This window comes from Nannizzia gypsea, genomic scaffold, assembly GCF_000150975.2.
Source record: "Nannizzia gypsea CBS 118893 supercont1.3 genomic scaffold, whole genome shotgun sequence".
In the NCBI taxonomy this organism is placed as follows: domain Eukaryota; kingdom Fungi; phylum Ascomycota; class Eurotiomycetes; order Onygenales; family Arthrodermataceae; genus Nannizzia; species Nannizzia gypsea.
In genome coordinates, this window is record NW_003345199.1 from 1,522,927 (window position 1) to 1,535,726 (window position 12,800).

Genomic DNA, 12,800 nt, shown 5'->3' on the forward strand with positions numbered 1-12,800 from the left:
GACCTTAGTGGGTGTTCCCGTTGTAGTGGTAATACCCCTCCAAAGGCCAAAGAAGCCGGACTTGACAGCTGGGTTCCAGGCAATGAACTCATCGAGGTTGAAAGTTTTGAATTTCTGGTTGACAATAGTAGTGATTCCAAATAGAGAGATTTAGTATTTACACTATTTTAATACAATGAAATTTTACTGCTCTAAAACTATATAAATAAACGCTATAAATTAACGTTCTGTTGCAAAACTTTGCTGGAAAATAGTAAAATATAAAGTTAATTTCATCATATCGTATTTTAATCTATAGAGATACATGAATAAAGCGCGCCCTTCAACAGCCAGCAGGAAGCTCGTTGCTTCCGGTTCGCTTGGATGGGTTGTAGACAGCGCCAACACCGAGACCGCGCTTGGCGAATGCCTTCCAGATCTCACACTTGTTGGAGCCACCAGTGAGGTTCTTATCAGCATCGATTATGGCATCACGGGCTTGGACAAAGTTGGGGAGACATGGTTGTCTAGAGAGATGGATATTAGCATTAGCTATTGATAATAGTCAATATATTTTAGGAAGGAAATACTAACAGGGCCATGCCATCGAGGACAATCTTCATGGCGAGGTGACGGCCGTCAGTTGGGACGCCGTTCTTCAGAGTTGGCTTGACCTTGCTAACGTCTCCTTTGCCATGCTTATCGATCAAGTTCCAGAGCATTTCGTAGAGCATAGAAGCCCAGATAGTACCAATGGCATGAACGGAGGTCAAGCCATCGGCATCAACGTACATATGCGGGTTAGTAGTGAGGTTGGTGGAGTAGCGGTACTTGCGGATACCATTTGGTCGGTTGGATGCCCACTCGCCCATGGTATAGTCAGTAGCACGGGTATCCCCATTCTTTAGACGGATGGCAGTAGCAAAGAAGTCACTCCATCCCTCGCCCATACCGCCGGATTCAAGAGCGGCCAAGCAGCGGGAGTTCGCTGGACCTCCAGTAAGTCGGTTGGAGACTAGTCAAGTCAATGTTAGTTGGATAATTGATCTCATATGACGTTTGATGGGCTAGTTGGTTGACTCACCTCCATGAGTGTACTCGTGGATAACAATGCCAGCCTCGAAGCAGCCGTCGCGCTCTGGAGTGGAAGCATTCCAGTTGTACATTCTCATGCGTCCTGGCTCGCCATCTGGAGGAGTAGCAAAGTTGGCATTGTTTACACCAGAGCCGTCCTGGGAATTGAGGATGGCATAGTCTCCTCCAAGACCACCCTTGTTCCAGTTGTTGGTCTGGAAGTTTCCTGCCTTCTCATTGAAGCCAAGGATATAGAGTACATCATGGAAAACGTTGGTGGTATAGAATAGCTGGGTAATGGAAGCATCTCTGTATGACGATGGAGGGCTCATGGCCTCACTATATGGGTACTTGAAGATGAATAGGGGACTCTTTGGACGGTAGTTGTTCTCGTATTCACGCTGGCCGGTGGGGTTCTCCTGGGCAATGGCGTTGTTACCGCGAGTGGTTGGGTACCAGTTCTTGCCGTCAATGTGCCAGTCTACTGACTGGGTCTTGAACCATGGAACGTGGATGGTGGATCGCTTTCCCTCAGTAGGGTCATTGATACCCCAGGGACTACCATCTAGTTAGCTTCCTATTACCTCCAATAACGAAGAAGAATCAGACACGTACTATACTTCGTAAGCAGCTGCTGAAACGTAGTCAACGACAGAGTGAACCTTGCCCTTGTCGTTGGCATCAACATATGAGAGTAGCCAGTTGTCACCAACGTCAGTCTCAACCTTCCAGCTAAGAACGAGACCGCCGTCCTTTTGCAGGTAGACAAGCTGGGCCTTGGGGTCGGAGAGAGCTCCCGAAGTGCCTTCAAATTTAAAAGACTCCTTACCCTCGACAGGCTTAGCCTTGACATTCTCGGGCTTAGCGGTGACGGGGATATTCAAAGTCTGAATTGCTCCGTGTAGAGCATCCACGGGGTCCGAGAAGTCACGCTTGACCATTGGGTTGGCCTTGGGAATCTCTCCATCATAGAAAGAGTTTCCAAAAGAGAAAACCTTGCCGTCACGGCCGATCTATGTATACATATCTTAGTACTTTATCCCATGGAATACCGAGAATTGACATGTACGACTTACGTTGACATTAAAATCGGTGTTGTCAATATCAATCCCGTGAGCAGTCTGACGGAAGTGGACATGGCCAATTCCGCTATCACCGATGTAGTGATCGTTGACGAGACGGTAGGATGCATTTGGAAGGGTCTTCTTCAACCAGTTGGTAGCAGTGGAGACATAGTCACCAGAGCTGGTGTCGGCATCGGCACTAGAGGCAGTGAAGCTCTGGCCGTCCTGTCCAGTAAGGGAATCGCTCTTGGTATATTTGGATATTTGGGGAAGACGGTATGAAGTGATGTCAATGGCCCTGCGGCTTATACCAGAGCTATGTGACTCGGTTGGGTGAGCGAGCACATTCAAGGGGAGAGCCAACAGCCCCGCAAGCAAAAGTCCATGCATGGTGTCTTATGGGGGATATTCTGCCTGACTGGTGATGAAGGAGTGGGATGGGGATGATTGGGATTGAAAGGAGACTGCTGGTTCTCTGGACGTTCCTCGAGGTCCTTCATGGCGGTTTATATAGAGACACTTCCCCCTGTCCGTATGGAGAGGAGACACTGCCAGCCATAGCTCAGCTGAGCTGTGAGTTGCCATCAAGGACTATACAGGGGAGTGTGAAGTGTACCACAGCCCAAATCTCTATGCAGTCCAGTGAGTTTCCCCAGTGCCCAGCACCGAGCGTGGGGCCGAATAGCGAGATTCTCCCCTGCTCATTATCACAGTGCTAGAGGAATCACGATGCTCCATGATGCTCCATGATGCTCCATGATCATGCAGAGCGGTGCCTTTGAATGCCGGTTGGGCAATGAGACATGGAATCCTGCCGAAGGGCAGTCAACGGGTATCAATCACGTTGAGATATGGTATATACCAGTCGGTTCGAGTGTTTCTGCCTGGATATCGAGCTGACTTTGTCCTCTGGTGGTGTTGCTCTCCCGTTCCCTGTCTGCTGTGAGAAAGGTTTCTCGGCTGGGGCCGCACACGGGATCTCGAGAGACATGCGATAATGGCTCAGAGAGCCAAGATGCATGTGTGCTCACTGTCTATGGGGTAAAAGTCTTGTTTGAAAGACACTTGAACAGTTCTGTCCCCACGGTGCGAGAACGAAATATGAACCTCTGGATGGTTTGATGGCCCCCCTGTTGGCCTGATTTTGTGCTGACCGGGGGAATGTCAACCAGCCAACAGGGGAAACCCATGCTTCGACATCCTTCGATACGAGCTCCGATACGGAGACTTTTCCATGGCACTTCTAGAACGAGAAGTACATTTTCGCCTTCTCTTATCTTTCTCACTCTTACTGGCATCGGTCACACTCATCGCGCTCTATGCTGAAGCGCCATGGAAAATGGAAATGTCGTGTGCATGATTCTCCCCACGACGATGCACTTGAATGCACCCCAGAATCCTCCCACTCTCCCGTGCAGATAGTTAAGCCTGCCAGCGCCGGCGTCTCAAAGCGAAATATAATAATAAGAGTGGACATGTTAATTTAGCGCCTTCGAGCCACATTCTCGGTCTCTTCCAGACTGGGTTAACAAGCAAATTAGTTGCTGCAAGGGCTACATAGGCGGAGGGCGTAGAGGCTTGGTCGAACCCTGCACTGATCTCTGAGTTGGTACTCCGTATCGCGACTACTACTGCAGGGTGGCAACCGTTAGCAAGCCAGCTGGCTACAGAGCGGGAAACGAGGCCGATACCACCTCTCAGGCATCCCAGGAAGGAGAAATATATTGCTCGGCTGTCCCGCTAACTCCCCGGAAAATTGATTTAGACTCGTTCTGGCTCGGGAGAGTGACATACCAGGGCAAGGGAGCCTCCGGTCGAACGGTCGTAATTGCTGCTATATATAAGTGCCTGCCTGTTAATTACGTGCTTTTTTTTTTTCTCCGCATCTTCGGACAAGGACTGTTTATGGGGATAATTGCGCGATAAGAACGGCTTACCGCTTGTAGCCATCTCGAGAAGAAGCGAGCAGTCACTATCTACGGTTTGTTATATGGGCCCTGGACCATGGAGCCGAGCCTTTTCTGCGGGAGAGACAATATAATTACCCCGACTATAGTTCGATTCCAAGAGTTCGATGTCTTGGTCAGAAATGCCATCAAATGATGGGGTTTTTGATTTTTCTAACCGATGCTGGCTGCCAGCATGGCATGGGGAGGAGCAGGCATGATCCCACGGGAGCACACGTTGTTTTGCACATCCCCCTCGTCTGCAGTAGGCTAAAAAATGCGGCCCTGGCTAGTTTTCCTAGCCTAAGGTTTACTCTTTGGTATTCCAGGGACGTGGCCATTCAGAGCATTTTATCTGACAGGCGAAGCCTTGTGGCTGCTCGCTTTGCACTCTTCAGTCATATTGGCTCTGAGTCAGGAGGCACTATATATCTAAGTGTTGGCATGCAATCAATCTTGGAAGGCCGGCGGAAAACAATTCATAGTGTTCATTCGCCGGGTGAGGTCTTGGCCGATGCGGAGAGCGCATCTCATATCGCTGCCCCCGGTGCTTCCAGAAAGCTAACTCCAGACATCGTAAACTCCTGCAGGTAAGGGTTCTGTTCTAGACACTGGAACTCTGCAAGTGATTGATATATGCCTGTCCCTGTAGCCCCTGTCCCTGTACAAAGATAGCTACATTCTCCGCGCTGTCTGTCGGCTGATAGTAGCAGAAGAGAGCTTTCCTAGGCTCCACGGTGTACAATGGTAGGGCGTATCCCCATGGAAGAGGCACCTGGTATATAATTTTTCCCCGGATCCTGCGGTGAAGAAAAATCGTCCCTGTCCCTTGGCGATATTTTTCCGGGGAACAATACCATCATGGGCAGCAAGTGGCCAAAGACAGTCCTCCATCCTTTTGCCGTCTCTAAGCCACCTTGATCTTTTCAAAGCTGTAGGACGCTGGGGTGCTGTCACTTTCCTTCTTGCTTCTTGTTCGCATCGAGTTCATGCCCAAGGGTCATCAGAACCATCCGTGCCTTTAGCACCGCCTGTCAAGGCAGGCTCGCCAACATGCATCTGGCCAATCCGCAACGAGCCAATAGCTACTCCGTACCAAGAGATAGAACACTCTTTCCAGGGGAACGGAGTACATAGGCCATAGATGTGGTTCACTTTCGTCGACACGATCAAATGCCAATAGGTCGACTGCCTCCCTGCCTCCTGTACCTGGCTAATAGATGTGGCGAACACTGATACATTCATTCACCAATGTACTCGATGGTCTCGAGACTATTTGATGGTTTGATCCGCTATTCGGCTTCCGCTAGTTTTCTCGTTTATTCGATGGGAAGGCGATGGTCAAAACGGCGGCTCTGGTAGTATAAACCCTTGCCATCAAAACGCTGTCACTAACGAGCCACTGTCACAGCGAAGCCGCTCACCACCAAACAACCTCCCAAGGAGTGTTATGATGGCGTGCTGGAGGTCGGTAGCGATTCTGCAGGACATTGCCACTCTTGCGCAAGGCCTTCTTCGTCTTCTGCGTCCAACGTCATCTGGCTCTGTCCTTGTGTTCGGCGATAGGACGGCATCGCAGCTAAGATTTTCTGGCGGTCATGTGGGTCGTTCGGCCCTTCGAAGCGCCCAACAACATCACGATGTACCTTTTTTCCTCCCGTCATTAGTTATTTAATGAAAAAGGGCCTTGGAAGGGGGCAAGTTACACCCTCACACGCCAAACTCCTTACAGAAAGAAGACGAAGGAGAAAGATAAGGAGAATAAGGAGAATCTTCAGTTTTCATCGGCTTCTCAGATTTTCCAGCGGCTTCTCTTTTCCTTCAGCCTAACTCCCAGAGCCTTTCTTAGCCTGGCGTCCACGATCTCCGTTCTCCGCAAAACCTTTCGAAAAGTTGCCCCAGTTGTCTCCCAGGATATCAGCCATGGCGGAACGCATCTTGATGAACGAATACAAGTCCCTGGTGAAGGAGAAGTGGCTAAACATCGAGGTTGGTTGGGCTTCTGTTCTGGTTTTGAGCTATGTTGGGTGAAGAAAATGACTGGTTGCTGATGAAAATATGCTGCAGTTGAACAACGATGACATATTCAACTGGAACATCGCTCTGATCGTTCTCAACCCTGACTCACTTTACCATGGCGGCTACTTTAAAGGAAAAATCACTTTTCCTCAAAACTACCCTTATTCACCTCCACGTAAGGACCTCACCTTGCTGCCTGGATCTCCCTCTGAGCACATCACGCGAGCAAAAAGGGGTACCGGCAACAGAACGCGAAGTGAAACAGAGCTGACGTCTGACTTGTCCTGTTTATAGAGTTCAGATTTACTCCTTCTCTATGGCACCCTAACATCTACGACAACGGCTACGTATGCATCTCCATCTTACACAAGCCCGGCGAAGACGAAATGTCAGGGGAACTCGCTTCCGAACGCTGGTCGCCAGCCCAGCGAGTCGAATCCGTTCTGATCTCGATCATATCTCTTCTTGACGACGCAGAGGTCAGCTCGCCTGCCAACGTCGAGGCTGGTGTGCAACTCCGCAGCAACCCAGCAGCCTACAAGAAGCGCGTCAAGTCTGAGGTCGAGAGATCCCTCAAGGACATTCCTGAGGGTTACGAAATGCCTACATCTCACGAGGCTAGCATTGCACCACCTACTAAACCCATCGAACGAGACGAGGACTTCTGGGTCGACAGCGGAGACGAGGATTCCTTCGAGGAAATGTTCGGTGGTAGCGACTCGGAGTGCGAGCTTGACGACCAGGACACTGGGAGTGAGCCTGAGACCGGTTCCCCAATGTGAAAGGTGCGGTGCCGTCGGAAGCAGGGGCCATTTAATCCTGCCATTCTTTCCTTCATCTTTTTCCATTCTATTTTAATTTTCTTTTCATTTCTCTCCTTTCTAGCTGCCCGGTGCATCAGTTAGAGGATCATGGGCGCAACATATGGCTGTCTTAACACATTTAGCAAGAGGAGTTTGTGATCGGCGTTTCATTCAGACACGGCTAGGAGTGGGCTAGACTCTTTGATTCTACTTCTCCCCTATTTACTTCCAATCAATCTGCTCCTTTATTCCTTCTCACTCCGTGTTGCTACTTCTATTTAGTCTATTCCATGCCCTTGTTCTTATCACAGTAATTGTGCTGCATTTTTAGACCGTTTTGGAACAATTTAGACCTTTACCTATGAACCATCAAGTAGCCTAGAAGAGCATGGTTCATTCAAGTGCATAAATACTTGCATAATGTCAAGCCACAGAAACTCTCCTCTTCATCGACCCGAGGCCAGACTTGACTCCATGGTCTAATATGAAGAAAATGGCAGCAGCTGTAAAAGACGAGAGCTGTTGTCTGATATGGTCTTGTGGGCTAGTATGGGTTGGGAAGAATAGAAATAAATGAAAGACATCGGATGAAAACTCACTATTGGGATATGCAATTGCTCACCTAAACCCACATCTCTGCAATTAAAGCGGATAACTCGAAGTATCTTTCAACTCAACTAACGACCGAAATTATTCCACAATTGCTGATGTGCCTAAACTAGCCCAGACACCTAATTGCGTATACATTCAACTGGTAACCAGAGTGACAGATTGGTGCTGCGAGCTCGGGGCCTTAAAAACCAATGCTGCATGCACCAGAGCGAGATGTATGACTTCATAGTCATGCAAGGGCTCTAGCGACTCTTTAACCCGAAGTTCACCAAGGTGGCAGAATGGGGCGTGAATTAGGCACGGAGGGAGTAAATGTGGCGATCTCAGTGTCCTGCCCCACTATCAGTGCTTAACCATTTTAAGCTTTTCAGGCACAACCTAAAATGAGCGCTGACCGGAATATCAACTAGTCGAAAGAGACTGAAAATGCAGTTGTCTCGTTGAAATCTCCGGTGTATATACGTAGTTTAACACTCATTTTGTTTGCTAGATCCCCTTAAAACTCAAGTGAATATGCTATACATCGGAAACGAGGTACCGAGTATGAATGTTCCGTGGTGGACATTCCCGTTAATCTGCATCTACCCGACTCTGTAATTTTCCGGCCAATGTGCGTTGTATGGAGCACATCCGAGTAACACGACGCTTGCATCTCGGATACAAAGACCCACGAGGTTGCTTTGCTGTCAAGAGGAAGATCGACCCCCTTTTTATACGGCAATCGCAGCTCTCTGCTGACTAATGATACAAAGCGATACAGAACTTTCTGAGGCTTCCTTTCCTGATTAAGTAAAGTGCACGTATTCGTACTCGTGTAACATAATATACTGTAAACAGATTACTCTATCCAATAGAAACTAGTCTTTGCGTATCGTATCGTAAGTATCGGAATATCCCAGCAAGCCCGGGCCGGCTATCATCATGTGACCATGTCAGGGCCCAGCCTTTTGCGCAGGTGGCGGCTTTCGCCTTCTGCTGGACGTACGGACGGAATATATAGCGACTCCTCCTCTTCTGCCTTCCTGTAGAGGTTTCCCCGTCCTCGTCGCACCCATAACACTCACACGCTCGAAGCCCTCTGCCGTGGGATATTCGCAGGTCTTCGACTCGAGAACTCGCTACCGGCTAATATCTCCCTTGTCTAAAGCTCTGTTCTGCGCCAACATGGCGTCCAACGCTCGGTACACGCAGGCCCCCCAGCGGGATTCTATGGATGGCCAAAGCTATCCCCAAGCCCCTCCATCTTATCAGGACGCCGCAGGCCCCTCGTCTGGAATCTACGGGACACAGAGAACCGAAGACGATAACGTCCCAGATGACTTCAAGGTATGTCTCACCTCACTCCTGGCGGAATCTGGCTGCCTGCCTGCTCCGTTATGACGTTGCCTGGTTCGGTATAATGTAGCTAACCGGCGCCGGATGGCTTATAGTATGGAGGCTCTGTCGCAGAGGCCGCCATGCCTATCCGAATGCAGTTCGTTCGCAAAGTATACTCTATCCTGTAAGCTAATTACCTTACCGTCCTAACCAGCTTCGTCGCCTTTCCCAGCTAACCTAACCATCACCCGTCCAGCACCGTCCAGCTCATCCTCACCACCGCCTTGAGCTCAGTCTCCTTTTTCAACGCTAAGTACAAATCATGGGTCCAGTCGCACTCATGGCTCATGATCGGATCCCTCATCGGAGCCATCGTCTTCATGCTGCTCACATACTGGAAGCGCAAGAGCTACCCTACCAACCTCCTTTTCCTTAGCGGCTTCACCCTGCTTGAAGGGTACGCCATCAGCGTTATTACGTCATTCTACGACTCCAAGATAGTTATGCAGGCACTTGTCATTACCATGGGCCTGTTTATTGGTCTTACCCTGTTCGCCTGCCAGACCAAGTATGACTTCACCGGATGGATGCCATACCTGTTCGGTGCGCTTTGGTTCATGGTTATTTTCGGCTTCGTGGCTGCTTTCTTCCCGGTGGGCAAGACCATGGACCTGATATATGGTGCTGTTGGCGCGTTGGTATTCAGCGGTTACATCCTTGTTGATACACAGCTCGTTATGCGTCATTATCATGTCGAGGAGGAGATTGCTGCTGCTATCTCGCTCTACCTTGACATCATCAACCTTTTCCTATCTATCCTCAGGATCCTGAACAACCAGAGCAACAACTAGGTTGTTTAGTTGCCCTGAACATTGCCGTCTGGATATTGGGTTCTAGAATAACGGCAACAGACGGTGAGAAATTGCTGATCAGTGCCTGGCTCGCTTTCCACTCCTTCGAAGTTTCATTTTCCTCTGATATTTGTTAGCGGCTGTGTTTTTATTTTCTTACTTTTTATATTTTATTGTCTACTACACCTTTAGGGTGATAATATTACTACTAGGCTGTCTGAATTTGATCATTCTGGGCTATGGATAATTCAAAACATGCCACTCCTCTCCATGCTCCTTTAAAACCATTACAAGATAGCGAATAGGATACTTTGGAGAGTATTTATTTATTACTATTCGATATCTGGATTTTCATTCAATATACACCCATAAATCAACAGTATGTATGTTCCCTCCCATCCTAGATCTAACCAACGTGCACGCACCAGAGAAGAAGTAAACTGGCCGAAGAGAGCCGCTGAAGAAATAAAAAGAAGTTATCGAAGGGATAAACTCCTAGAAGAAAGAAGGTTTAAAGGACAGTGCCATCGTCAAGTGTAAAAAAAGAGGTAAAAACAAATGCTCTATCCAGCAAATGGATGAGCTCTAGAGAAGCGAAACATAAAAAGTGGTAAGGTATTGTGGCGGTTGTTGGTACAATGTGATCAAAAGGCGAGAAGCCGTCTAGCCTATCAAGCGGCGAGGCTGAAGTAATAGTGTGCAGCAGGTGACCCGAGGTTCGGAACTGCGATAACCCCAAGGTTATAATAAGATCATATGTCCCTCTGGGAGGAATAATATAGTGTAGGTTGATTTGAATTAGCTGCCGGTTGGTTGGTTGGTAGGTAGGTATGTGTATGTGCGTGAGGGGGAAAGAGCGTCTGGAAGGTCTATCCCTTTATATCTGATGCTAGGAAGAAGGTGTTTGTGACCAGACAGACGACCATGACCACGACACCGTACACTACGAGGCCCAAACTCAACTTGCGGAGAAGGTCTCGGCGCCACTGGTTGGTGGAGAGAGACATGAAGCGGGCGTAGGACCGACCCAGGAGGCCCTGGGATGCATCTGCAGAGGGATCGATTTCGTTGGAAATTTCCTCTGCATCAAGCTCGTCGTCTTCTTTCATTAGGCGTTGGTGGGCAGCTGACTCTGGGGAGGAGATCTTATAGTAGAACAGTCCGGGGAGGATGAAGCTTATGCTTGTGCTTCCGGTTGCACCGACGTAAGCCAACACAGCCTCCAGAGACGAAACGGTCATGGCAACGATGTAGCTGAGCACGATAATGACGGTGGTTATGATTGCAAAGCGCATATCGCTCATTTCATCGTTTGGTGGGCTGGTTCGTGGGAGCAAAGGGTTCCGGTTTGGCGAGCGGACGTTGGCGGCGGACTTGTTGCCGTTTGGTCGCCATTTCAGGACAGCATCCAAGGAGGCTCTGCATGGGTGAATCTGCAGAGGGTAGGAGAAAATGACAAGGAGGACGATGGCTGCGCGGGCAATTGTCGAAGCCAATGAGGGTGCATACATTCCAACAATGTTCCCGCCAATGGTATCGCCGAAGGAGAGGTAGCCAGTTACACCGACTAGGACGTAGGTTGCCGCAGCGCTGCCGATCGATGTCACAATCACGCTTGTGGTTCTGTAATGGCTGTTGTTGGCGATCTCATTGAGAATCGAGAACATCTGCAGGTAAGCGGCGTATTAGTATGGAGAGAAAAAAAGACTTGTACAGCATTTGACAAAGGAGAAGTCAACGTACGTTCTGGTGGCAAGTGTACGCAAACACAATGACAGGGAAAACGCTTAAAGCAGAAATGAGGCCTTGCCATTCAACAAAGTGGATAGGGCCACGGTCAGCCATGGTGTCTCCCTTGATGAAATGGGCGACCACCAGGATGACAAGGTATCCGATCGAGATCAAGGCAACGATACTGGTATATTTCAACGAGTCTAGTCTCCGTAGGAAAGACAGCGGAATAACAATCAACCTGAAAAGGCATTGGTTAGTAGATGTGCATTTAAAGCATAGAGAGGGATGTCCTTACATGAACGCAGTAACCCAAAAATGCCGGTCGTATAAGAAATCAACTCCGGAAGTGCCGCCAACGAACCCTTCCATAACTCCGGGCATCAAATCGCCAATAATAATGAGATAGCTGACACCGACGCCAAAACATTTAATCGCAATTGCCGCATCGAACACGACCGCCGCGTTCGGATAGGTGATCTGAGAGAGGGCGAAGAAGGAAGAGGTGCCTCGCTCCAGGTACCGAGCGCACCGAGTCTGCAAGTACAAGCCGAACGCCGAAGTCAGGCCAGCCCAAAGAACAACCGTTACTCCCAGAAACATGCCCATGCGAGATATGGCGTGTGGCATCGCCAGGGCTCCTGCGCCAACGACTGGAGAGACATTAGCCTGTGGTCCCCTTTTTCACCTCTTTTTCACCTCTTTACCCGGAGTAGAAGAAGGAGAAGAACACTCACTCGTGTTGACCAGGTTTATCACGCTGCTGGTCCATCCCGCCTGTCCAACGACGCCGACATCCTTCTTGCCAGGCCACTGTCGCCTATTACACGAGTATCAAGGAGTTAGCTAGTCAGTGGACAACCCGCCATCACCAGCTGTGACATCACCGGGAAGCGTAGTTAAAAATACCTGCGACTTCGAGCACTGCTTACACCACCGTCATCATCCATAGCTGTGTGTGCGTGTGCGTCCTGTCGACAAGACCGAAAGAGAAACGCGGTATCTCAGCCTCTTTCTCTTATTTTAATATTAAAATAAAAATAAAATAGGTTTCAGTCTTAAGGATTGCGGGTTTCAACCCCAAGACATGTCGTTTTGCCTTAAAATCTGGGCAGGGTGAGCGAACTGGGGCGATTGCGGAGAAGGAGATGCGGAGGACGGCGATGTCAGTGAAGGCCTTGCAGAAGAGAGCGAAGATAGAGGAGAGAAAGGGCCGTCGCGGTCGTTACGGGGATGCAGGGAGGTAGATTTATATATGATAATTATGGCCAGCCAGCCAGCAAGCTTATTATTACTTGGTGAATTAAGGCAAGTCGGTGTCTTGTGTCGCTTTTTGCGTTGTTGCGGTCAAACTGCGCTTGGGAATAACACACGAATAACACATGATTAGGTAAGCGGGCCAGT

General features: G+C 49.2%; 5 protein-coding genes across 5 annotated transcripts; 3 read left to right on the forward strand and 2 right to left on the reverse strand.

The window, feature by feature from the left end:
- Positions 1-322: 322 nt before the first annotated feature.
- On the reverse strand, positions 323-2,507 carry MGYG_03984 (extracellular elastinolytic metalloproteinase; the record flags this gene model as incomplete). Its single annotated transcript, XM_003173765.1, has 5 exons — positions 323-506; positions 574-994; positions 1,064-1,611; positions 1,669-2,066; positions 2,130-2,507. 5 exons carry the CDS (start codon positions 2,505-2,507, stop codon positions 323-325), a joined length of 1,929 nt encoding a protein of 642 aa, XP_003173813.1.
- A 372-nt stretch (positions 2,508-2,879) lies between these two features.
- MGYG_03985 (hypothetical protein) lies at positions 2,880-3,364 on the forward strand (the record flags this gene model as incomplete). The annotated part of the gene is made up of 2 exons (XM_003173766.1): positions 2,880-2,985; positions 3,297-3,364. 2 exons carry the CDS (start codon positions 2,880-2,882, stop codon positions 3,362-3,364), a joined length of 174 nt encoding a protein of 57 aa, XP_003173814.1.
- A 2,622-nt stretch (positions 3,365-5,986) lies between these two features.
- On the forward strand, positions 5,987-6,864 carry MGYG_03986 (ubiquitin-conjugating enzyme E2; the record flags this gene model as incomplete). Its single annotated transcript, XM_003173767.1, has 3 exons — positions 5,987-6,052; positions 6,131-6,257; positions 6,377-6,864. 3 exons carry the CDS (start codon positions 5,987-5,989, stop codon positions 6,862-6,864), a joined length of 681 nt encoding a protein of 226 aa, XP_003173815.1.
- Positions 6,865-8,661: 1,797 nt separating this feature from the next.
- On the forward strand, positions 8,662-9,665 carry MGYG_03987 (hypothetical protein; the record flags this gene model as incomplete). Its single annotated transcript, XM_003173768.1, has 3 exons — positions 8,662-8,823; positions 8,928-8,998; positions 9,071-9,665. The coding sequence occupies 3 exons, from the start codon at positions 8,662-8,664 to the stop codon at positions 9,663-9,665; spliced, it is 828 nt and encodes a 275-aa protein (XP_003173816.1).
- An 869-nt stretch (positions 9,666-10,534) lies between these two features.
- Positions 10,535-12,346, reverse strand: MGYG_03988 (vacuolar amino acid transporter 6; the record flags this gene model as incomplete). The annotated part of the gene is made up of 5 exons (XM_003173769.1): positions 10,535-11,332; positions 11,409-11,637; positions 11,695-12,049; positions 12,134-12,216; positions 12,306-12,346. The coding sequence occupies 5 exons, from the start codon at positions 12,344-12,346 to the stop codon at positions 10,535-10,537; spliced, it is 1,506 nt and encodes a 501-aa protein (XP_003173817.1).
- Between the last annotated feature and the right edge of the window lie 454 nt (positions 12,347-12,800).